The sequence below is a fragment of the Nyctereutes procyonoides genome, unplaced genomic scaffold (genome assembly GCF_905146905.1).
Source record: "Nyctereutes procyonoides isolate TBG_1078 unplaced genomic scaffold, NYPRO_anot_genome, whole genome shotgun sequence".
Classification (NCBI taxonomy): domain Eukaryota; kingdom Metazoa; phylum Chordata; class Mammalia; order Carnivora; family Canidae; genus Nyctereutes; species Nyctereutes procyonoides.
In genome coordinates, this window is record NW_026575141.1 from 5,276,383 (window position 1) to 5,298,095 (window position 21,713).

Here is a 21,713-nt window from a genome sequence, read left to right on the forward strand (position 1 = left end):
CATTTCTAAGGTAGAGAAGTGCTTTTGAAATGATGGCCTGCTGCACCTTTGAAGTGAAATCTAGATTTGCCTTTGTAGACCATTCCAAACCCCAGAGGGTTAGAAGGCCTAAAGATAGTAGTGCTTTTGTTAATTCCTTTACGTCCTTCCAAGTCTGGAAGACCTGATTCTGCTAAGGAAAACCTGCGGGTTGTGTTAATACTTGTAGAGTCTAGTTGAGTAAGCCCTGCCTCTTCTTAAAACTCTAACCATCTTCTCTGCACAGACTTTTTGTCGATGGTTAGAGAACTCCTTGAAAGGTTTGCCAAAGGAGACAACTGTGGGAGCGGTTACAGTGACACACAAACAACTTACAGATTTCCACAAACAAGTCACTAGGTGAGTGATGTGGGGTTTTTTTTGTTGTTGTTGTTTTAATGTGAACAGAAATGGTGTGCAGAAAAAATATATCTTTGTTTCTTATACCAAATATACAGGAGTATGTTTCTCGTGTGCCTTAAAATTCACAATTCAGTGTCTGTTTAGCATTGAATTGCCCACATTGACATTAGAAACCAATTTGAGGGGAAATATCACCATGCTGTATAGGTGTGCATCAGTTTTACTGTACAAACTTATTAACAGGTGTAAGATCTTAATGGGTAAGTGGAAGCATTATTTCTTCCAAGAGAAAAATGCATTCAGCAGACCACTACCCTTCACAAGATCTATCTTTATCTTTCTGGAGTCCTCTGTTCTTGTCTGTATTCGGGGATCAGGACTATAGATGTGAATTAGGCAAACCATTAGTTGTAAAACATAGATGATGTAAACTGAAGTGAATTGGAAAATACTCATTATGCCTAAGATACTGAAATTCTAATTGCATGCAGGCCAAATGAAATATCTGAGATGCTTTAAGCCCATGAGTCAATTGCTTGAAGCTTAGTTAAAATGTTAAGAAGTATACATGAGTATTTTTTTTTTTTTACTGTGAACATAGTAAACATTATAAGTGTAGCTGCATAGTCTTAATTACTACTTCATAGCTGTAAAGGTGTTGTTTAATTTCTGGACGGTGCCTCTATTAGTATACATTTAGATTATTTTTCAGTATTACAGGTAATATTAAAACTCTAGCCTAAAAAAAAAAAAAACTAGCCTTTTCCTTCTTTTGACTATTTTCCTTAAAATGCAGTCATTGGATCAAGATTATGAGATTTTATGGCTCTTGATAGCAATTGTATTTTGTAACTGTGTCCTACCTTGCCCCAATACATCTTTTTATATGTCTAGTATCTCTAGAATTCTGCCTAGATTTTAGGTATTAGCTTACAGTCATACAGTAGTGGAATTATTTATAGGTCTGAGAATTGAGTGTTGCAGAAGGGTTGGTAATAGTGAAAAACACTATAAATATTCTAATTGCTCATTAGTAGAAATTGGTTAACTGATTAACAGAATGTAACTAAATAAATAGGCACTAACAAAAAGGAGCAAGAATGTCATGATACAGAAGTATATGTAAGGTATATTATAGAGGGGAAAATTAACAGTATCATATAACCAACCCAGCTTCTACTGATGGTTTTCTTAAATTTCTAATTGTGATGAAATACAGATAGAATTTATCATTTTAACCATTCTTAAATATACTGTTCAGGAGTGTTAAGTACATTGTGCAATCACTGTCCGGAATTTTTTTCATCTTATAAAACCAAAACTTTACTCCTAAAACATCAACTCCCCCTCCTCCTAGCCTCCCGTCCCCAGCAACCATCACTCTACTTTCTGTTTATGATTCAGCTACTCTAGGTACCTCATATAAGTGAAATCATACAGTATTTGTACTTTTGTGACTCAATGTAATGTTCTCAAGGTTCATCCATGTTGGTAGTATGTGTCAGAATTTCCTTCCTTTTTACGGCTGAATGACATTCCATTTTCTGTATATACCACATTTATTTATTCATCTATTGATGGACATTTGGATTGCTTCTACCTCTTGGCTAAGTAATGCTGCTATGAGTATGGATGTATAAATATCTCTTTAAGACTCTTGCTTTCAGAACACCAGGAACCTCAGTCAGTTAAGTGTCCAACTCTTGATTTCAGCTAAGGTCATGGTCTCAAGCACCACATTGAGTTCTGTGATGGCCATGGAGCCTGCCTTAAGATTCTCTCTTCCTCTCTGCCCCTCCCCCCTTAAAAAAAAAAAAAGACCCTGCTTTCAATTCCTTTGGATTGAAAAGAATTCCCAGCACTGTCCTTTTACCCATGGAATGGTCTTGGCACCCTTATTGAAAATTATTTGACCATATATTGAGGGATTTATTTGGGGGCCCTCTGTTCTATTCCATTGATCTCTGTGTCTGTCTTATGTCAGTACCATACTGCTTTGGTTGTTATAGCTTTGTAATAATTTTGAAATTGGGAAATATAAGACACCCCCAACTTTGTTCTTTGTCCAGGGTTGTTTGGGGTCTTTGGGGATTCCCTATGAATTTTAGGATAGATTTTTCTATTTTCACAAAAAATATCATTAGGATTTTTTTTTAAGATTATATTTATTTATTCATGACAGACACAGAGAGAGAGAGAGAGGCAGAGACACAGAGAGAGAAGCAGGCTCCATGCAGGGAGCCCAACGTGGGACTCGATCCTGGGTCTCCAGGATCATACCTCGGGCTGAAGGCGGCACCAAACCGCTGGGCCATCGGGGCTGCCCTCATTAGGATTTTTGATAGGGATTGCATTGAACCTATAGATTGCTTTGAGTAGTATTGACATCCTAACAAAATTAAGTTTTCCAGTCTATGAACAAGGAGATATCTTTGTATTTATTGGAGTCTTTAATTTCTTTCAGCAGTGTCTTATAGTTTAAGTAATACATTATTTTTGATCCAGTTGTAAAGGAACCAACTTGCACTTTTAAAGGCTGCTATATATATCCATAGTAAATTTCTGGAAAGATAGCTAGGACCAAGAAGGGAGAAAAGACTTTTTACTTCATAACTTTCTATATTGTTTCATTTTTTTCATGAGCATGTGGTATACTTTTGTAATTAAAACCAGACCTAGTTTTTTAAAGTGGGGAGAGGGGTGCCTGAGTGGCTCAGTCAGTTAAGTGTCTGACTTTGGCTCAGGTCATGATCTTGGGGTCCTGGAATTGAGCCCCACATCAGGCTCTGTGCTTAGCAAGGAATCTGTTTGTTCCTCCCCACCACAACTTATTAAGTGGTGGTACAAGAGCTAATCTTTTCTGAGACTAATTTCTTGATCTTGCTTTCCAAAATGCAAGGGTTTGGGTTCTCCCAGGGTTTCTCATCTCCCAGGGTTTCACCAATAATTTTGTTAATTTGTTAAAATTCAAAGCCTGTGAGTTCTATTTTGTAGCTTACTAGAAGTGGCTTAACATCATGTCCCAGGAGTAACTGACTTTTGGCCATAGGCCAAATGACATGCATGACCAAAAAATGGCTTGTGACTACCTTCATGACATATTTTGCCAGAAGGGAATTTCCCCTCTTCTAGGTAGGTGTATATTGACTGGGAAGACTTTACAAAATTATTTTATTTATTTTTACTATGAATCTTCCCAGTGGGAGTACTATTCCACCCATAAGCAGTCTCAGGGGAAAGAGTATAGCTTCTTTCTGCTTCTATTTTGCTCTATTCCATCTAGTGGTATAGAAGGGAAGATCATATTGGTTCTAATTTCCTTAAAGCAAATGGGAGCCTGGAGAGAACCATCAAAGCACTAGGCTTAGAGTCAAGGATGTTGTCATGAATCTTGCCACTTACTGAACCTGAGCCTATTCATCTGTAAAATAGGATAATACCTATCTTATTCATAAAGGGTTATTATGAGATACCATGTGGAAATCTAAAGATTTGGCATGTTGTAGGTGATCAGTGAATGTTAACTTTCTCCTTGGAACAGAATCTGCAGGAATGTTGTTATGCATTTGCAAAGCTAGCTTGAGCATGTCTCCTGACAGCTCTAAGGCAGCCACCCACACATTCTAGAATAGGTCTCCACCAAACCTGTATTCCCTTATCTGGGCTAATCTATGATAGATAGAACAATAGAATAAATCTGAAAAGTCATGGACATTACCTTGTTTAAGGAAAATTGAGGCACACAGGAAAGGACCCCAAATAATGCAATGCTACAAAAAAAAATATCTTTGATTTTTGGCTTAATAAGGTGCACTACCAACCTGGCCTACTTGATCTCTCATTGCGGAACAAGTTTTGCTGCTCCTCCTAGAGTAGGCTGTGACACAGTCGTGGGAAATGAGTAGAAGAGGTAATGTTGAGGTGCTAGAGAAGGTTTGTGATTGCTCACCTCCTTATAGTAATTCTCTTTCTCTAGTATGTGTGTTGCTCTTGAACCTTCTGTTCCATGCATGACTCAGTCTCCCTTTTGGTTTTAAGGTCTTATAACTCCTGCCTCAACATGTTGCTTTGTTTGCCATCCTAACAGGGAGGGCAAACTGGTTCAGTTTCATTTCAGCAAGTCCAAGCCTGTTTTTCAAATGGTACTGGTAATTAACTAATTCTCTAACATTTTTGGTTGGTCAACTTGAAGAAAGCTGAGGTTTTTCATTCTGAAATATTCTTGCTCTCCAGATACCATTAATTATGACTGGAAGAAATCTTGCCATCATTTCCCATTTCTCTGTGTTGATGTTTATTCTCTGACTCTTAACACTTGGCATGAGGATCACAAGGTCAGAAGATGTTGAATTAAGGAAACATTGATTCTAGAGTTAGAAGCCAGTATGGGGTATCTTCTTGCTCAGATCATCAGTTAGAGTTTGGTTGCTTTCTGTCATCCACCAGAACATCAGGTGAAAAGGGCTGTGTTTCTCAGCACACTGCTAGGATTATGGGGCTTGAGGAACGAGCACCATAAAAGTATTCAGAAGTATGGTGAAAGGATCAGAATTGTGGGACTAGAAGCCAGAAGATAGAGCTTAGAAAAATAGTGCCTATTTTAAACGAATGAATGAAATGAGATGAAATGGAAAATAAATGCCAGAAGAACTGAGGCAGAAAACAAAATAGTAGTAGCTTTTAAGTTTGGTTGTTATTTTTAAATCAATTTCTCTGGGTCTAATCACCAAGGACACATTAAATATTTGGCTGAGGTTCTCCTCACCAGGGCAGTTGCCGACAGGACTGAGAGCAGAGCTGAGCTGACTCAAGATGCTGCCCGACCCCTCCTTCACCCTGGCTAACACAGTTCTCTGTACTTGCATTCTGGCTTTGGCACTTTTTCTCCTGTGTCACAAGAGAGGTGAAGGATGGAATTATCATTTCTCTTCTGGATTAAACCAAGGGTAGAAAGAGGGTAGAATTAAAACATGTGAGGCATTAGAACAGCAAAAGAATCTCTATTGTTAAGTCTCTATTGTTGCCCCACATTTAACTGTTTCGTACTGTCATAGTTCCTTATGATAACATGCCACACAGTGACTTCTTGTGGGTTGCATATCTTCTTCCTTTGTGACCATGGGAGCATGAGCGATTATGTGCTTGCCAACCCAATTGCCTCCTTAATAGTATTGATTTGGAAATAGAGTGAGGGAAGGTAATGGTTGTATTGAAGCATGTTAAATTTACAAATGGCAGAATTTTTATAAAACCAAAAGACTATCATTTTCATTAAATTTTTTGGGTGGAGAGACTGGAAGAAAGTTTCTAGAATCTTTTGTTGAATCAAATCCTGGGGTCTGAATCAAGGTTCTTAATGTTTCCAACCTTGTAAAAGGTAGGGAAATCCAGATGTAGGCACAAGGGAGATAGTTCTCCTTTCACCTTCTTTTCTGTGGAACCACTGTTATCAGTTCTTTCCCCTGCCGTTTAACCATTATGAGAAGGAGAAAGCACTTTCTTCTAACACTGAATCCTAGGCAGTAGGCTGTGGTCCTGAGTTTTTTTTTAGAGCCAAAGAGAGGGCCACAGAAGAATGAGCATATTTGGAAGTTCTTCCTCTTCCCCTGTTTTTAGCTTAGCTCCATGCCCATTTACTGAAGCCTATTATGAAGATTGTCACAAAAGAACAAAGTGGGCATCAACTGGATTTTCAGTAACAGTTTTGGACAAAGGCTTTTTGAAGAAATAGGGTCAGGTGAATATTGGGCTTTTCAAATCCCATCTCAGTGCTTATCTGAGGACCCGGTCCTGTTTCCCTCCCTACTTTCTACATGCCTTAACCCTTTCCTCTCTCCTCTCCTTTCTCCTCCCACAGGAGGAAACCCTGAGCAGCCTGTCCAACTAGAAAATTGCTGACTGCTAGAGACTTAGTTGCTGGAATGGGCTTTGTAAACAAAATCTGCCTTTGGAAGAGAATGAGGAAACCAAGATACCTAAGTTAGCTCAGCTCATAGAGTTAAAATTATTAGCCTTAGGTGAATATGCTTGCTTTTTTATTTGGGGGTTCTGGCTTTCTTGTATTTATGTCAGGGACTTCAACCAAGTGTTGAATGACTTAGTCCTCCAAACATTAATAAGGTAGGTAACGTGGTAAATGAAGCAACTTAGTAACTCGTCCGAGAGTGGCGGAGCCAAGATTCAAACCTAGGCAGTTTTTGTCCAAAGCCAGTCTTTAGGGACCATACAGCTTATAATTATTTCACATGCAGTAGTTAATGTTTGCCCTTGAGTTACAGAAAGATCAGAAGCAGAGTCCAGAGACAATGGAGAGAGCTTCAAACAACTAGGATAGTTCCCAGTGGACCTCGGTGTTGTGGTTGTTTTGAGCATATTTTATCTTTCTCATCAGGGACCAACCTACTTTTTCTTTTCTAGTGCTGAGGAATGTAAACAAGTTTGCTGGGCCTTGCGGGACTTCACCAGGTTGTTTCGATAGCTCACACTCCTGCACTGTGCCTGTCACCCAGGTGAGTGGTTATAGTTCCCGGCTTTTTCCCTGGCTGTCAGCAGTGCCTGGGGATGGCATAGGTTTTAGTGCCTATCATGGAACCTGTACTATAGCTAGTTAGGAAAGGACTTAACAGTTTAACACTGCTGAACGGTTAAGAAATGAAGGACCCAGGACTCCTGGATGGCTCAGCAGTTGAGCATGTGCCTTTGGCTCAGGGCATGATCCCAGAGCCTAGGATTGAGTCCCGCATTGGGCTTTCTGCATGGAGCCTGCTTCTCTTTCTGCCTATGTCTCTGCCTCTCTGTCTCTGTGTCTCATGAATAAATAAATAAAATTAAAAAAAGAGAGAGAGAAGAAAAGCAGGACCCTGATTTGCTTAGGTCAAGGCAGCCATGATCTTGTCAGGTGCTTTTGGATACTATCTTCACCCCCATAGGAAAGTTCTTATTGTAGGAGATCTCAAAAAACATTACTCCTCTCATCCTTTACAGACACTTGAGGGTGGTAAGTATGTACGTTAATAAGTATTTTTTTAATCTGGTTATTTTGGTGAAAACAGTGCTGACCTGAAGTTGACTATAATTACATTGACACCATTCTTCTAAAACTGACCTTTCAGATTTAATGAGCAGAGATGTTTATTCTTAACACTCTTTAAGTTTGTGAACTCCAAAATGCCAGGTTCTGACCAAGACAGGAGGTAGCATCTTTAGCTCCTCATCATCAGTTTTTCTCCATGTGCTTCTGTGACTCCTGGTTCTAAAGCAAAGCAAGAATCTTAGCTAAGGAAAGAAAGAAGTGGGTAGTGGGATTTGGGTACCAGTTTCTTGACTGAGAGCAGAAAGGCAGCTCTTGTCCTATGCCCTCTCTTTGACGTCTTAGACATTATCCTCCCTGGAGGCAGTTCTCAGTGGATGTGCAGCACCTCACTGGTGGCCATTAAATGTATTAGTAGATTAAGGCACTTTTCAGCAGTGCCTTGCCACACCAGAAATTATTTCTAAATTTTATTCTTTAGCAAGTAGTGATATCATTTGGGATCCTCAAGTTGTGCAGTGTCAGTAACAGCTAATGTTGGTACACATAGGCTTGTTCGTGGACAGCTGTGGATGCTCTTAGCTCACACTTATGGAGCGCTGTGTGTGTGTGTGTGCACGCCAGGTACTGTTCTAAGTGCTAAGATCATCCTCAGGTGGTTCTCTGGCTTAGTTACCGTTATTGTTCCCATGGTACAAGGGAATAGAGGTTCCAACATGTTAAACGATTTGTTTGATTTCACAGTGAGTAATTGATAGAGCCACAATTCAAACACTGATATTCTGGTGGTAGAGTCCTCACTTTTAACCACTCTACTTCATACTTTCACGTAGTACTATTTTCATACAGACTAAATCAGTGGTTTTTAAACTTTTGTTAGTAGACAGAGTCTTCCTTCAGCATAAACTCTTACATGAAACACACCAGAATTTAGACTAAAGTAGAGATTTTCTGGTTTGTTTAAGGTGGGTAGCCTAGACCTGCTGGCTCATTCTTTACCCCCAACATATCATCCCTAGTTTTACAACACTCAGAAGAGGACTACAGGTAGTATCATTATAGCAGTAGCCCTCTTGAAATCACAAGAAAAAAAAATCCAACTTTCTTTTTTTCACTGAGTTCTTATGGCAGAAGCCAGAATGAGGTACCTGAGCAAATAATAAGCTTCTTATAAAGTCAAGGTAGAAATATTCCTATCTCCTGAACCATAGTTATTGACTGTTTTGTCTCTTTTGTCAGGAATGTCTTTTAATTAGAAGACAGGAAGAAAAAAAAAAAAACCAGACTGTGTCCCACAATCAGAAACCTCCATTGTGGCAGAGGGGCCTTCACCGCCACCACGGCGTTCCGCCAGACAGGGAGAGACTCCAGCCTTCAGAGGCCATCCTGAGGAGTTCCTGTTTGGGGGTGTGAGGGAAAATCAGCGCGGTTTAAAAAAAAGATGGCTGCGGGCCTGTCCGGCGTGGTGGGAGGGGAGCTGGTTTCCTGGTGAACTTGTTTCAAAAGGAAAAATAATTTTAAAGAAATAAAAAAGGAAAAAAAGGAAAACTAAACTGAAACCAGAACTGAAACGTTCACTTGGTAGCAGTGACATGCACACACACGTACCTAAACACATGCTAACATGCATGTGCACACAATAAAATAAAAGTACAAATTTTTGTGAAACAGAAACCTTTACTTAGGGAAAATGGGAATTCAGACGAAATAGCTGCAATTGAAAGAAAAGGGTCAGGATCATCTTTTAAGGTTTTCTATTGTTTTTACCTCTTTCTCCCACCCTTCTTTCCCTTTCTCCTCTCTCTTTTAATGAAAATGAGTGGAAATTTCCTCCCACTCTCCCCAGCATTTCTTCCCACCTCTAGAGTTATTCAGACAAGGAGGAGCCTGTTTGTTTTATATCATGGTCACATCAGTGATACCAGGACCTGCCAGGGCCAAAATTCATGTATATTCCCAGCCCTGACCCTCTCCAATCTCTTAAATCCATTTCTAATCCCCACTGAGTTGTCATCAGCCTTGGAGAAAAGAGCCAAAATTAGGGTGAGTGGGATACAAATGTATATTCTAAGTTTTAGTTTTTTTAAGATTTTTGTGGGGTTTTTTTAGTTAATTTGTCACCCCTAGACATGAGAGAGGACAAAAAAGAGGGTGGGCATATGGGGGAAAGTGTTTACAGGGCTAACTGTATTTTACTAAAAAAAAATGTGGAAATTATTTGACTTCATTGAGGGGTGAGGCGGGAGAGGGAAGCCCAAATCAGATCTTAATGTTTTAAAGGAGTTGCAGCCCTGCACAGGTGTTAGCTATGAGGGCACTGTTCTGTCTGGTGTTGTAGCCATCGCAAGAACAAATCAACAACAACAAAAAAAAAAAAAAGAAAAGAAAAGAAAAAACAATAAATTTTTAAAATTTAATCAGTGTTTGTTTTTCCTCTTTTCACTGCCTCATAGCTCTGAAATGATACAGCTAGACTGCGTGACTGAGCAGTCTTAGCCCTTACCTGGGAGATGGCTGTGGATCAAGTTTAAACAGCAGCCCCCTGCCCTTGATGCCACGGATACTTCATATTTCAGAAATGGCTCCTGCATCTTTTATTCTTTCTTCTAGTTCATCCTAAAACTCCTCGTGCTACACTTTATTCTTTCATATAGCCTCAGGAGCCAAGAGAATGGGTCCCTACACATGTTAAACAAAAATGCGGCACATATATTCTCTACAAAGCCACCCAAGTAGATTCCTAACCCACTGATTCCTAACACACTGACTATGGTATTTGGTCTTTGAAAAAAAGAAACCTGTATTGCACTATAATTGACACAGGATAAGCTGCACATATTTCAGTTAAACAGTTGATAAGCTTTGACAATGGATACACCCATGAAACCATTAACACAATCAAGATAGTGAACATACCTTTACTCCCAAAAGTTTCCTCATGCCTCTTACATCCTCCAATAGCTACTAATCAGCTTTCTGTCACTATAGATTAGTTTGCATTTTCTTTAGTTTTATATAAATAGGATCACATAGTGTGTTAAAGCAGTTGGGTTTTGAGCTAATAAGTTTGACTGCAGAGCTCTATATAGTGTTTGGAATCAGTAAAACTGAACCTTCCTGCATAACCTCAGTTGTACTCAAGAGTTTGACTTGGACAGGATTTTAGACCGCACACATCTAAAAATCCGCCCACCCTTCAGCTAGCTTCCTCCTGGAAAGCAGAGCCAGCCAGCTGAGTGCTTATGGAGCCCCACTGACTCATCAACCTGGAAGGCTGGCCCTCCTCCTGTCGTAGCCCTAGAGATGGAAGGCAGGTGCTAGGGGAAAGGGCCAGCTGATGCCAGAAATAGGGTCTGGTAGAAGAGCATGGAAGCAGATGGTACTGGAAAAAGTAAGCTGAATCTGTTTTTAATATTTATTAATTGAAAAATACATAAAATTCCATTTCTACCCCAAGGAGGTAGCTGCTGGCCTTAAGGATCCGGTATGATACCTAAGTGCCCTTCTCAGGAAGGAGAGAGATGTGAAGAAGTGAGGCCCAAACTAGGGAACCCCACAACCTGATCAGGCCTATCCCTGCTGAGGCAGCATGGCCCATAGCACTTGGCTCTTCTGGCCACAGGAACTGGGGCAACCACAAGAGTGGGCCACTCTGAGACCGTTCCCTCTCAACGAGCCCCCCAGGGGTGGTGGGGGAGTTACTTCTCTGCTTCCTGGGGCTTATGGCTGAGTTCCTCCAGAGTGAGCAGAGGAGAGGCACATACAGGGAGACAGCCCTCAAAGCAAAACTGGCTTCCAGCTTCCCTCAGATGCTACGGGAAAGAGCCTGGAACTTGGACCTCTCTTCCCTCTCCCTTCTCCGTGCAAACCCACTCCAGGACACCCAGATAGTGGGCCCCGTAGCCAGTCAGATGCCCACTGGGGCCATCACCCTTCACATGAGCCCACACCCCCAGGTGGGAAGCTGTGCCAATGTCCGTCTGCATGCAGTCTCATTGTTGCATGCCAACTGAGTGCATGGGCCAGGCCCCCTGGCCAGCACTGAGGCCTGCCACAGCGGGGGCCTGGGCCACAGGCTGCAACCGCTGCTGGGACTGCCAGAGGTGATGGAGCTCCTTGAACTGCTCTACCATGCGGTCTTTGAGGTCTGGGTTTGAGATCTGTAGCCGGATACTATCAGCTGACCAAGAAAGCTCCCCTGAGAACATCTCCAGCAACAGCCGAGCTGCTACAGGCACCACCTGTGGGGCAAAGACAAAAACAGTCAAATCCAGTTGTGCCTGAGGCATCCACCAGAGGGCAGCTGGTGGACTGCATCCACCAGGAAGAAGAAGGGGCACCAATTTCTACTTCATACAAAGGCTGCTGATGTGTGGGCAGCCTCCGGCCTTGATTATCTCTGGCCACTGAGTTCCCACTGCTCAGAGAGCCCTGGGCCTCTACCTGGGGCAAGGGCTGATCCCCAGGATTCCCCAATATTCAAACCAAAGCAGAGTAGGGGGTGAGATGGCGGTATACCTGTACAGTGATGAGCTTCTTCTCTCGGGGTTTGCGGTCAGGCCACTCCTCCCCAAAGCAGAAGAAGATCTCAAATGGCGGTGGGGTGTTAGTCTGGCCCTTCTGGAACAGGATGAGCTCTGCAGCAAGATCAAGACCCTTAGAGGCTAGAACCATGCCCCTGGATGAGAGAAAGCCAGGAGGAACACGATGCGGGTCCCTCACCATTGAGAAAATGCTCCAGGCTGAAAAGCTTGGTTTTGACCTCCCGCTGGATGGGGTTGGGGTGTGAGCCGTGGGCCGAGGCACAGGGCCCGCTCCAGAACACCTTGCACTGGCACAGGCGGATGGCATACAGATCTTGGCCCTGCAGCTGGAGTATGAGGCCGCGGTCCAGGACATCCAGTAGCTGGTTTGTGTAGAAGCGCTGCTTGTCGCTGGGGATGTCCTCAGGGCTGGGGAAGCGCACTTGCTCCAGGCTCACGGGGCCGAAGAGCTCTACCTGGTCCTGGGTGGGCTCCAGCTGACTGTAGAAGAGCCGGCACCCCTGGGGGTTGCTGATGGTGAGGGCACGGGGTGGCCGCCCCCGGTACTGGAACTTGATCTCCAGGTCCGTCACTGTGGGGCAGAGGGCAGTCCCACCCAGGCCGTGAGCCCCACGCCTCCTCATTCTGTAGCCCACTGACTTGCTCTGTCCTCTGCCCAGTGGCCAGACCATCCTGTCAGCAATCCCAGTGGCCCCCCCCACCCTGTCCCCAACCCAAGGAGGGACTGGCTTGAGCATCTTTGCTCTTCATCCTCCACCCTTCTGGCAAACCAACCCCCCAGCGCGCTTTACCCACCCAGCCCTCCTGTGGGTCCTTACGAGGCAGCATGTGGGGGCTGATTAGCAGGTCGGGCAGGAGTTGTTCGCCTGTGGGGGGCAGGCTGGCAGCCAGGGGCCCAGGCTGCAGACTCGGCAGGACTTCAGGGAGAAGCTCCCCAAAGCCAGCAGGGTTGCCAGGGGTGGGGCCCAGCAGGCTGGGGTCTGGTGCAGGAGGGCCCAGCACCACAGGCGGCTGGAGGGTGGGCGGCCACTTTACATCCTCTTTGGGTAAAGAATAGGGTGCCATGGGGGGGCCAGGTTGCACTGCTTCTACAGAGGGTGGGGGCAGGCAGAGCTTTAATGCCACTTCTGGAAACTTCCCCCTAGGCCCACCTACTCCCAGTCCTGGGCCTCCCCCCAGCCTCCCTTCAGCCCCCTCCCAGGTACCTATGGTACCTGCAGCCTCTACTTCTACTAGGCCCCCAACCACACCACCTCCCGGCCCCACCTGTGATGCTCAGGCTTGGTAACATCCTCTGGAGCTGTAGGGAAGACCCAGGCAGAGGAGGGAATAGGCCAGAGAGAGAGAAGGGAGGACAGGTTAAGAATTGATCTGAAGCTAAAGAAACACATGAGAACAACAGGCAATTCCCCGGTGCTCAGCTCTGCAAGGCCAGAGTCTGCCTTCCATCCCAGCTCTGCCCTCCCAGGCGGCTCCATGAGCTCTCACTGCAGGTAGCGGGCCCTACTCAGCCCCAGCTCCTGTGCGGGTGTGTCAGACAACACGTGGGCGTGTTTTGTGCCAACAAAGCCCTAAGGGAGTTCAGGGCAGTGACTGTGTCCTTAGCCTCAGAACCCCAAGAAGAAACTCAACAGCAGAGCTACTAAAAAGGCTGCAGGAGCCTGGAGGAAGGACCGCGGAATCCTAAAGCAGAGCACGCAGCAGAGAGGTCCCGACAAGGCCCACCACGTCAGTGCAGGCCGACGCTGCCAGGAATGGCCCCGAGCTCACGTCTTCCTCTTCTTCCTCCTCCTCCTCTCCCGCACCAAAAGTGTAATCCTCACTAGGCTGGGACTCTGTAGAGTAGGGAGAGAAAACAAAGGGAGTCAGTGGAGGAGGAGGAGGAAGGCCACCAGGGCTCCACGGGGCAGCTCCTCACCCACAGTGGCCCCCACAGTGAGGTGAAACCCCACATAGCTGCCAGGAATCACTGGGGACCTCCCTGACCCCATGGCACTAAGCTTCTTAAGTCACTAGACCTACACTCCCTGTAGCCAAGAGCCACGAACAGGGCAAACTGAGGAAGGTAGACATGGAGCCTGGTCTCTGCCAGGTCATTCCCGGCCTCATAAGTGGCCTCATGGCAGGCCACTCACGGGAACTTGGGGTGTTAGGACCTGGAAGCAGGTCCCTGACCACTGCACGCTGGAGGGACCCTGGGCCTTCCCGAACAGCTTCCTAGGTGGCCCACCTAGGGCCAGGCCTGATACCTGCAGGAGCGGAGCCATTAGAGCAGACCTCGTAGATCTTGTAGGGCTGAGGCGGCATGTCCCGGGGTCCATCATAGATGAGGCGGAAGTCACGGCTCTTGTTAAGGGCACAGCGCAGATTGGCCTTCCACTTGGCTGGGTCCGCCTCGTCCACCCCCTCGGTGTACTTTCCTGTCTCCTTGGCCCAGGCCTGAGGCAGGAAGAAAAGATAGGCCACCACCGAGAACCACCCTCCGCAATGCCCCAGCCCCTCCTCGCCTATGGAAGTCACTGCTGAGCGGTGAGAAGTTCAGGGACACACGGAGCCCCAGAGCATCTCTCTGCGAGGTGAGAGACTGGGAGACGGGCCTGCAATCCTCCCCAGTCTCCTCAGGGCTCCACCAAACTACAGGAAACCTACGTGCTTTGAAAGGCATTTCATCAGCCACTCCTGGGAGGGTAAATAGATAAAATCTCCGAGCAGGACGGTGTAACATGGAAGGTAAGAGCACTGGATCTGGAATGGGATTCATTTGAATCTGGAAACTGCCATCCACCAGCTGTGGGCCAAGAGCATGTCACTCTGCCTCTTTTTGCTGTAATGTCTCCATCGGAGTCTCCCCTCACAGTGTGCTAGTGAAGACTCCAGAGCCCACAAAGCTTTCAGAACTGTGCCTGCACTTCAGATGGGCTCCATACACTTCAGCTGTTGGTATTATTTTTGAGGGTAAGTTGGCTGATGTCAGGGTTCCAAATATTCTCCCCCCCCACTTTTTTTTAAAGATTTTATTTATTTATTCATGAGAGACATACACAGAGAGAGAGAGAGAGGCAGAGACACAGGTAGAGGGAGAAGCAGGCTCCATGCAGGGAGCCCGATGTGGGACTTGATCCCAGGACTCCAGGATCGTGCCCTGGACCAAAGGCAGGCATCAAACTGCTGAGCCACCCAGGGATTCCCTATTTCTCCCCTTTAACCTAGCAATTTAACTTCTAGGAGTTTATCTTGGGGATACAGAAGCATCCACATAAAATTCTGCACATACAAGGTTATTCACTGCAGCACTATTTGTAAAAGCAGAAGACCCCAAATAAATAAATGCCCATCAGGGGATCCCTGGGTGGCGCAGCGGTTTGGCGCCTGCCTTTGGCCCAGGGCGCGATCCTGGAGACCCGGGATCGAATCCCACGTCGGGCTCCCGGTGCATGGAGCCTGCTTCTCCCTCTGCCTGTGTCTCTGCCTCTCTCCCTCTCTCTGTGACTATCATAAATAAATAAAAATTAAAAAAAAAATTTAAAAAAAAAAATAAATGCCCATCAATGGGACCTGATTAAATTATAGCCAATCCTTAGAATGGAATACTGGGCAGCAAGAAAAAAAAAGGAGGTGCTTTTGATATACTGAAAAGTCATAATCTTCAAGAAATATGAGGTACAGAAGGGTAGCTGTCATTTTGTGAAAAGCAGGGAGGAAAGATAGGTACCTATTTGTGTGTATGCACAAAAATCCCTCAGGAAGGAGAAACGAGAAATTGACAATACTAATTGCCTCCAGGGAGGGATTGTGTGGCTGGAGACAGAGGTGGGAGAGAGGCCTTTTTGCTGCAAACCATTGTACACTTTTTAAAATTTTGCACTGCATTACCTATTCCAAAATAAGAAACAGATTTGAAAAGAACCTTCAAAGGGTAAAATATCTACCTGCAAAGACTAAGGAAATATCTACTTGCAAAGACTATTGGAAAACATCCAAATCTTTAAAAATAAGGATTCTCTTTGACCCAGCAATGCTGAACTCTAGCAACTAACCCCAAAGAAAATCATTTATGATATCCAAAGGGTAAGTAAGAGTTTAGAAGGTGTACATGGCAACAGGTCTTCAATACCGGAACACTAAAAGCCAAGTGAGGTGTCCAAAAGCCAGGTGTGGATAACTAAACTGCTAACCCCTCCAGTGGTCACCAAAAGTGATGTGACATTTATGGCAGAGGAGAGCTGGACCTGATGTTGGGTGGAAAATACAGGATACAAAACAATATACAGTTGATTTCATTTTTTAATTTTATAGACACACATACAGAAAACTGAAAATAGAAGCAAAAAAGTATCCAAAGTCGTTACCTCCTAGTGTTAACATTATGGAGGCATTCTGGGGTCTTCTTTTAGCGTATGTGCACTCCACACAGGCGCCCTGCACACGCATGTACTGACGTGTGATGAGAATGAGAAAGGAAAAGGGAGGAGGAGGAAGGTCTCCTGGTGGGGAGGGGCTTCTGTCCCCACCTTGCTCTGGGCAACAGGTTAAAAAAAAAGGCACAGCTGTAGGAATGCCTGCATCCCCTTAGTCCAAGCCTGGGGTCACCTGCAGCAGGGCAGCTGGGACAGTGGTCAGTTTGGTATATGGGGGATCCTCTTCTAGGGCGGTGCCTCCGAAGTCCAGGCGGTAACCCCCATCCAGAGCTTACCTTGAAGATGGTATTATCCCCCTCCTGGCTGGGGCCGTGTCGCGTGGCATGGCGCCAGGGGATGCAGAAGAATTTCCTTTCCCCATTGACCCACTGAAGCCCTGGGTACTGGCAGCTGTTCACCTGGGCCACCAGCCAGGGCTTCAGTCGCACGCGGCGCGGCGGAGGGGGTGCCCTGGGGGCAGGCTGGTTCATGGCCAAGGGGTCTGTGGGAGAAACCCAGAGGCGGCGCATCAGAAGCTTTGCAGATAGACGCTGCCTATGGCACAAAGACGTGGGGTGGGGGCACCCAGGGTGGGGGTTGCCAAGCCAGGGGTACTGTGGCTTTCTCTTCCTCCCAGCACTGGGGGCCAGCGTGTCTCCAGCCTGCCCAGATGCTCACAGCCAATTCCCTTTTCCAACCATCAGCTTTCTTGTCACAGGGTCACTACATCTGTGCTCTGAGTTTGGGGGGGGTGGGGGGGACAGGGTTTACAGATACAGCGGATGCTGTGCGTGCCGCACCCAGACATGCTTTCCCAAGTGGGGCACCAGCTCCCCAGCTGCTGTGAGGCTGGAGCAGCACAAAGGCACTGAGCTGCTCACTGCCGTCTCACTCCCGAGGCTCCCTCCAGGGCCCATGTGACTGACAGGCGAGGAGAAAAAGCCAGTCTCCTTGCTTCCGTGGAGCAAACCGGTGCAACGTGCAACGTGTGCTCCAGAACTGCCTGCGGGCCAGGCTGAAGGCTGCCTCCAGCCCATCCCACATCTTTGCTCAGCTTTCTTCCTGCCCACCCTGCTGCCCTCCCTCTCCTTGTCCCCAGGACTCCCTCCCTACAGCACCTTCGAGGAAACCTGGCGCAAGAGCAGGTCACCATGTGTGAATGGAGGGAGGGTTCCCAGCCTATCCCTCAGAACTCCCTTTCTTCCTCAGTTTTCCTCAGGGATGAAGCTTCTCTGAGGAAAGCTGGAAGTCTGGAGAGAAATCCTAGCAGCCATCTCAGCCCACCTCCTGCATCTCCAGGACAGCAGCCTTAAGTAGGACTTGAGAAATACCAGCCAAGTGATATACCCCAGGTACTAGAAGATTCTGTCCTGCACCCGTTTCTCCTCCACCGGCCCTGCTCTCTCCAGGATCCTCCTCTGACTCAGAGTGGGGTGAGACCAGAGGTCAGAGGAAGGCCGCTGGGGCTGTGACACAGGCAAGGGTCCAAGGTGGGGCAGGCCTGTCAGGGAAGGAATGGCTGGAGGAAATGGGGCATCCGGATGGCGGATTGGGACAAGAGCTATCCTTAGCGTTTGTGGTACCACCGTGTGACAAAAGGACTAGGGTTTGAGTCAACACCTGAACAGCCTCCACAGAGGCGGACTAGAGACCAGGTTGAAAAAAAGAACTTTCTGAAAGCTAAAGCCATGTGACGAACAGGCTAGGCCTGGGAGCAACTGGTGTCTGAAGGTACTCAAGCTCAGGTGAGCTTCCTGGCCTGCCGTTGGGGTGAGCTTGGAGGGAGAGGCTCTCTCAGGTGTGGGCCCCATCATTCCAGGCTTGCTTGGAGCTCAGTTTCCCCAGAAATTCCCTGCCCGGTACCTTTTTGGGTTGTAGTTGTTAAGCGCCACCTCCACGCTGCTAAAAAGTCTCCATCGGGCAGGCCTCTCTTCAGAGCAGTGCCCAGATCCGGGCTGCGACAGGAAGAGTAAGAGACCCCCCAGCCCAGTCCCCAGGCCTCAAAAGACTGGTGGCTCAGTTCCCCTTTCTGAACCAAACTCCACCCAGACCCAGGGGAAATGAAAGTGGCCAGACCAGACAACTCGGAAATCTGACTCACTGTGAACATGGAAAAAGTGACATTTGGGTCCCCAAGACCACATTCTTAATCCACTACCCTGTAGCCCATTGCCCCCCATCCCTAAGCTTGCTGATGGTCATTATACATTAGCCTGGTTCACAGCAGGGGGTAGAGCCTTGCCCACTACATCAGTTTTTATAGTTCCCAGCTGCACCCTCTGCAGAGAGGCCTTGCTCCTCGAACAGACTGGTGATGGGCACCGGTAGCTGTCAATTCTGGCTAAGTGGAGGTGGACAGAGGAAAGCTCTGAAGACCCAGAGGAGAAGGCAAGCGACCCTGATGATCATCTCTCCACATGGTCAGGCCAGCAGCTGTGCGTGGGGTGGTGGAGCGGGGAGACCAGAGAGGCCTACTCCTCTGCCCAGGGCAAGGAGGAAGTCAGGGTGAGTCCTGCCGCCTAGCCTGGCCCAGCAGTGCTGTTCAATACAAAGATTTTGAAATGACTCATGTCAGTAATGTACAATCCCTTTGGGCAGTCTAAGGAGCGGGGTATGGAGAAGAGGCTCCCAGGACAAGTCCAGCCAGGGCCAAGGGAGGGTGTCCAGCAGGCCAAACAAACATCTTCAGCCTCAGGTGCACCAAGACCAGGCTCAGTGTGTTTCCCAAGGAGGCTTCCTCCTGCCTGGAGGTGGGCTTAGATCTAATTCAGACTATCCTAATGCTAAGAGTTCTGAATCTCAAAGCGTTTGCACCCCATCCCTACTTTCCCTCCAGATAGAAACAGTCACCCACACTCCCAGGGGACCTCAGAAGCTATAGCACAACCTAAAAACTCCATCCTACATTCTATCCCCCCTTGCTGTGAGGACTTGATTTTTCAGGCCTGCCTTCTCAGGAGTCTGGAGACTTGGGGGTGATATTTCTGCAGCCCCCAGACCTAGGATTTGAGCTCTAGAGAGTGGGGAAAGCCAAAAGAACCTGCATCAGTTTCCATGGAAATGAGGAAAAGAGGTGTGGGCTGCTGAGGATCTAAGGAAGCCCTCATGGGTGAATTATATAAAAGTGAAGCATCTAGAGGGGCAGCTCAGGAACTTACGCTGGGGTAGGGAAGCCCCACAATTCACACCGGGACCCTAAAGTTCCAGGAGGCAACCACCTGAGGAGCCTGGAACCCCATAGGGCCCAGGGACCCCTAGGGAAGGAAGCTCTGCAGCCCCATAGTGTGAGGAGCATTAAGCCCCTTGCCACCTCTGGACTTTGATTACACTGTCTCCCTGCAAACCCCACACTAAACTCGGGGAGAAGGCGAAGGGTTCCCTACACCTGGCGTCACCCTAATCCCACACCCTCCAGGTGAGTTGACCACATCTTGAGACAAGCAGATGCCTCTCTCGGCTTCCTTCAGGGGAAAGCAGAGGTGCAGGGGGAAACCCCAAAGTAAGGCCTTTAGGCTTTAGAAAAAAAAAAAAAAAAGTGGTTTCCCAATGCCTCCCTAGGCTTGACAGGAGCCAGCTGCCAGACCGGATAGTTCAAGGGAGGGCGGGGACTCTGCCCCTGGCCCCGTCGGCCTCCTGGCCTCCTCCGCGAGCCGCCTGCGTCCTGGCTGCTCCTGGTCACTTAGCCCCGCTCTGGGGGGGCAACCTGGCGGGTCCCGCGGAGCCACCTCCAGGGCGCCGGCCCGTTCGCCTGCTCCCGGGCTCCTCCCGCTGACGGCGCCCCCTGCCTCGGCCCCGCCACCGCAGGGGCTGCCCAGGGGCTGCCCAGAGGCTCCTGCGGGCGGGGTGGCGTGGGGGGGACACCTTCTACCCGCCTCGCGGCCACGGCCCTCTGCCTTTCCTTCTACTTTTAGACTCTTCCTTGTTTTAAGTTCGAAGGGAGGACGTTCGAGAGCCTAGTCCAGGAACTGCTCCCGCGGTTCTTCTCTGCTAGGAGGCTCGGCGCCCCTCGCTGCTGGTCACGGGTCAGGAGGCGCCCCCGCCCGACACCGTCTTCCCACACACTCTGCCCCGGTTCCTGCCATTGGCCTCAAGGTCCTGGGGAGACGAGCCCTTTAAGCCTCATCCTCTGGACCGAAAGCGGGATGCCCAGGGGCCGCCTCCAAGACCCAAGCCAGACCGCGGCCGCGCGCCGGGGCGCTCCCATCCCTGCGGCGGCTTGACGCGCTGGAGGGAGCGGAGAGCGGAGCGGGCCCCCCGGCGCTGCCGACCGCCCCGCCGCGCGGCCCCCGGGCCTCCGGGCGCCTGCGGGGCCAAGGCTGCCGGGCCGGCGCACCCTCCGCCCATCGCGCCGCAGAAAGCTCGGAGGAGGCCGCCCTGCAGTCGGCGCCCCCAACGCCCCGCCGCCCGGGCTCGGCCGCCTGGCGGAGCCGGACGCGCCCCCTCCCGCGCTCCCGCCCCGCCCCGTCCCCCCCGCCCGCCGCCGGCAGGTGCCCCGACGGCGCGGAGAGGAGCGCGGGCGGCCGCGACCTACCTGTGTGCGCTGCGCCCGCGTGGCTGCGCCCGGGAGCACCGGCCGGCGGCGGGCCGAGCTGCGCTCTCCGCGAGCGGCGCCTCCCGCCAGCCCGGCACTTCCGCGTCGCCCGCCCCCGCCCCTGGGCCGCGGCCGCCGAGCCTGGGAGCGCCCGCAGCGCCCCGCCCTGCCCCTCGGGACCACCCCGGAGGCGCCCCAGCCCGCGGCGACCCCGCGGCCGAGCGCCCGGCGCATCCGGCCCCGCGCCTCCGGGCCCGCCAGGCCGACTCCTGGGCTCGCTCGGGCACCTGCAGCTGCGAAGAGTCGTCCGACAGCCCCGCAGCCCGGCCGCCGGCCGCAGAGCTCGGCCGAGTCCGGGCACTCCCGCCCCGACGGGCTTGCAGAAGGGCTCCTCACGCCGCCCGGCCCCTCTCTGCGTCTCGGCCCTCGCACCGCCTGCCCCGGCCCTCCCTCCCTGGTCGCCCCGGGGACCTCCCAGGGCCAGTGCGTGGTCCCTCGTCCTGCGTGTCACACTCACGGCTGCTTGGACCGTCCATCTGCCGCTCTGAGCGGTTTTCGCTTTGAGGTTCCGGCCCCAACCTTCATAGGCCCCGTTCCTTCTCCTGGAGCATCTCCTCTTGCCTTCATAACGGCTGCTCTCTGAATTTTGTTTCAGCATCACCTCCTCTGGAAAGCCTGCCTTGACTTCCTCTACTTGGTCGGGTTTCTGAGCTCCCAAGCTCATCCTTGTTGGCTTCATTTATGAATTTTTTTTTTTTGATGTCTGATTCCCACTGCAGTCAGCTTACTCGGGGGGGGGGGGGGCTCTTCTTGTCTTTTCATTTTCTCTA

General features: G+C 48.8%; 2 protein-coding genes across 5 annotated transcripts in view; one reads left to right on the forward strand and one right to left on the reverse strand.

Annotated features, from left to right (window-relative positions):
* The window catches only part of TNPO3 (transportin 3), an 83,029-nt gene extending 73,201 nt beyond the window's left edge, over positions 1–9,828 (forward strand). For both annotated transcript variants that reach the window (XM_055307382.1, XM_055307383.1), the window contains 3 exons: positions 266–378; positions 6,799–6,890; positions 8,651–9,828. In XM_055307382.1, coding sequence (XP_055163357.1) covers positions 266–378; positions 6,799–6,859 — 174 coding nt within the window. In that variant the 3' untranslated portion in view covers positions 6,860–6,890; positions 8,651–9,828. The remainder of the gene's footprint in view (positions 1–265; positions 379–6,798; positions 6,891–8,650) is intronic.
* A 963-nt stretch (positions 9,829–10,791) lies between these two features.
* On the reverse strand, positions 10,792–21,485 carry IRF5 (interferon regulatory factor 5). Of its 3 annotated transcripts, none has more exons than XM_055307386.1 (9): positions 21,401–21,485; positions 16,649–16,854; positions 14,205–14,394; positions 13,681–13,790; positions 13,222–13,255; positions 12,774–13,043; positions 12,134–12,526; positions 11,930–12,048; positions 10,792–11,652 (listed from the first exon to the last, which is right to left on the reverse strand). In XM_055307386.1, the coding sequence occupies exons 1-9, from the start codon at positions 21,417–21,419 to the stop codon at positions 11,404–11,406; spliced, it is 1,590 nt and encodes a 529-aa protein (XP_055163361.1). In that variant the 5' UTR covers positions 21,420–21,485; the 3' UTR covers positions 10,792–11,403. The 3 variants fall into 3 exon arrangements, with proteins under 3 accessions (XP_055163361.1, XP_055163362.1, XP_055163360.1); XM_055307387.1 differs by lacking the exon at positions 21,401–21,485 and adding an exon at positions 20,884–20,965; XM_055307385.1 differs by lacking the exon at positions 21,401–21,485 and adding an exon at positions 18,216–20,504.
* Between the last annotated feature and the right edge of the window lie 228 nt (positions 21,486–21,713).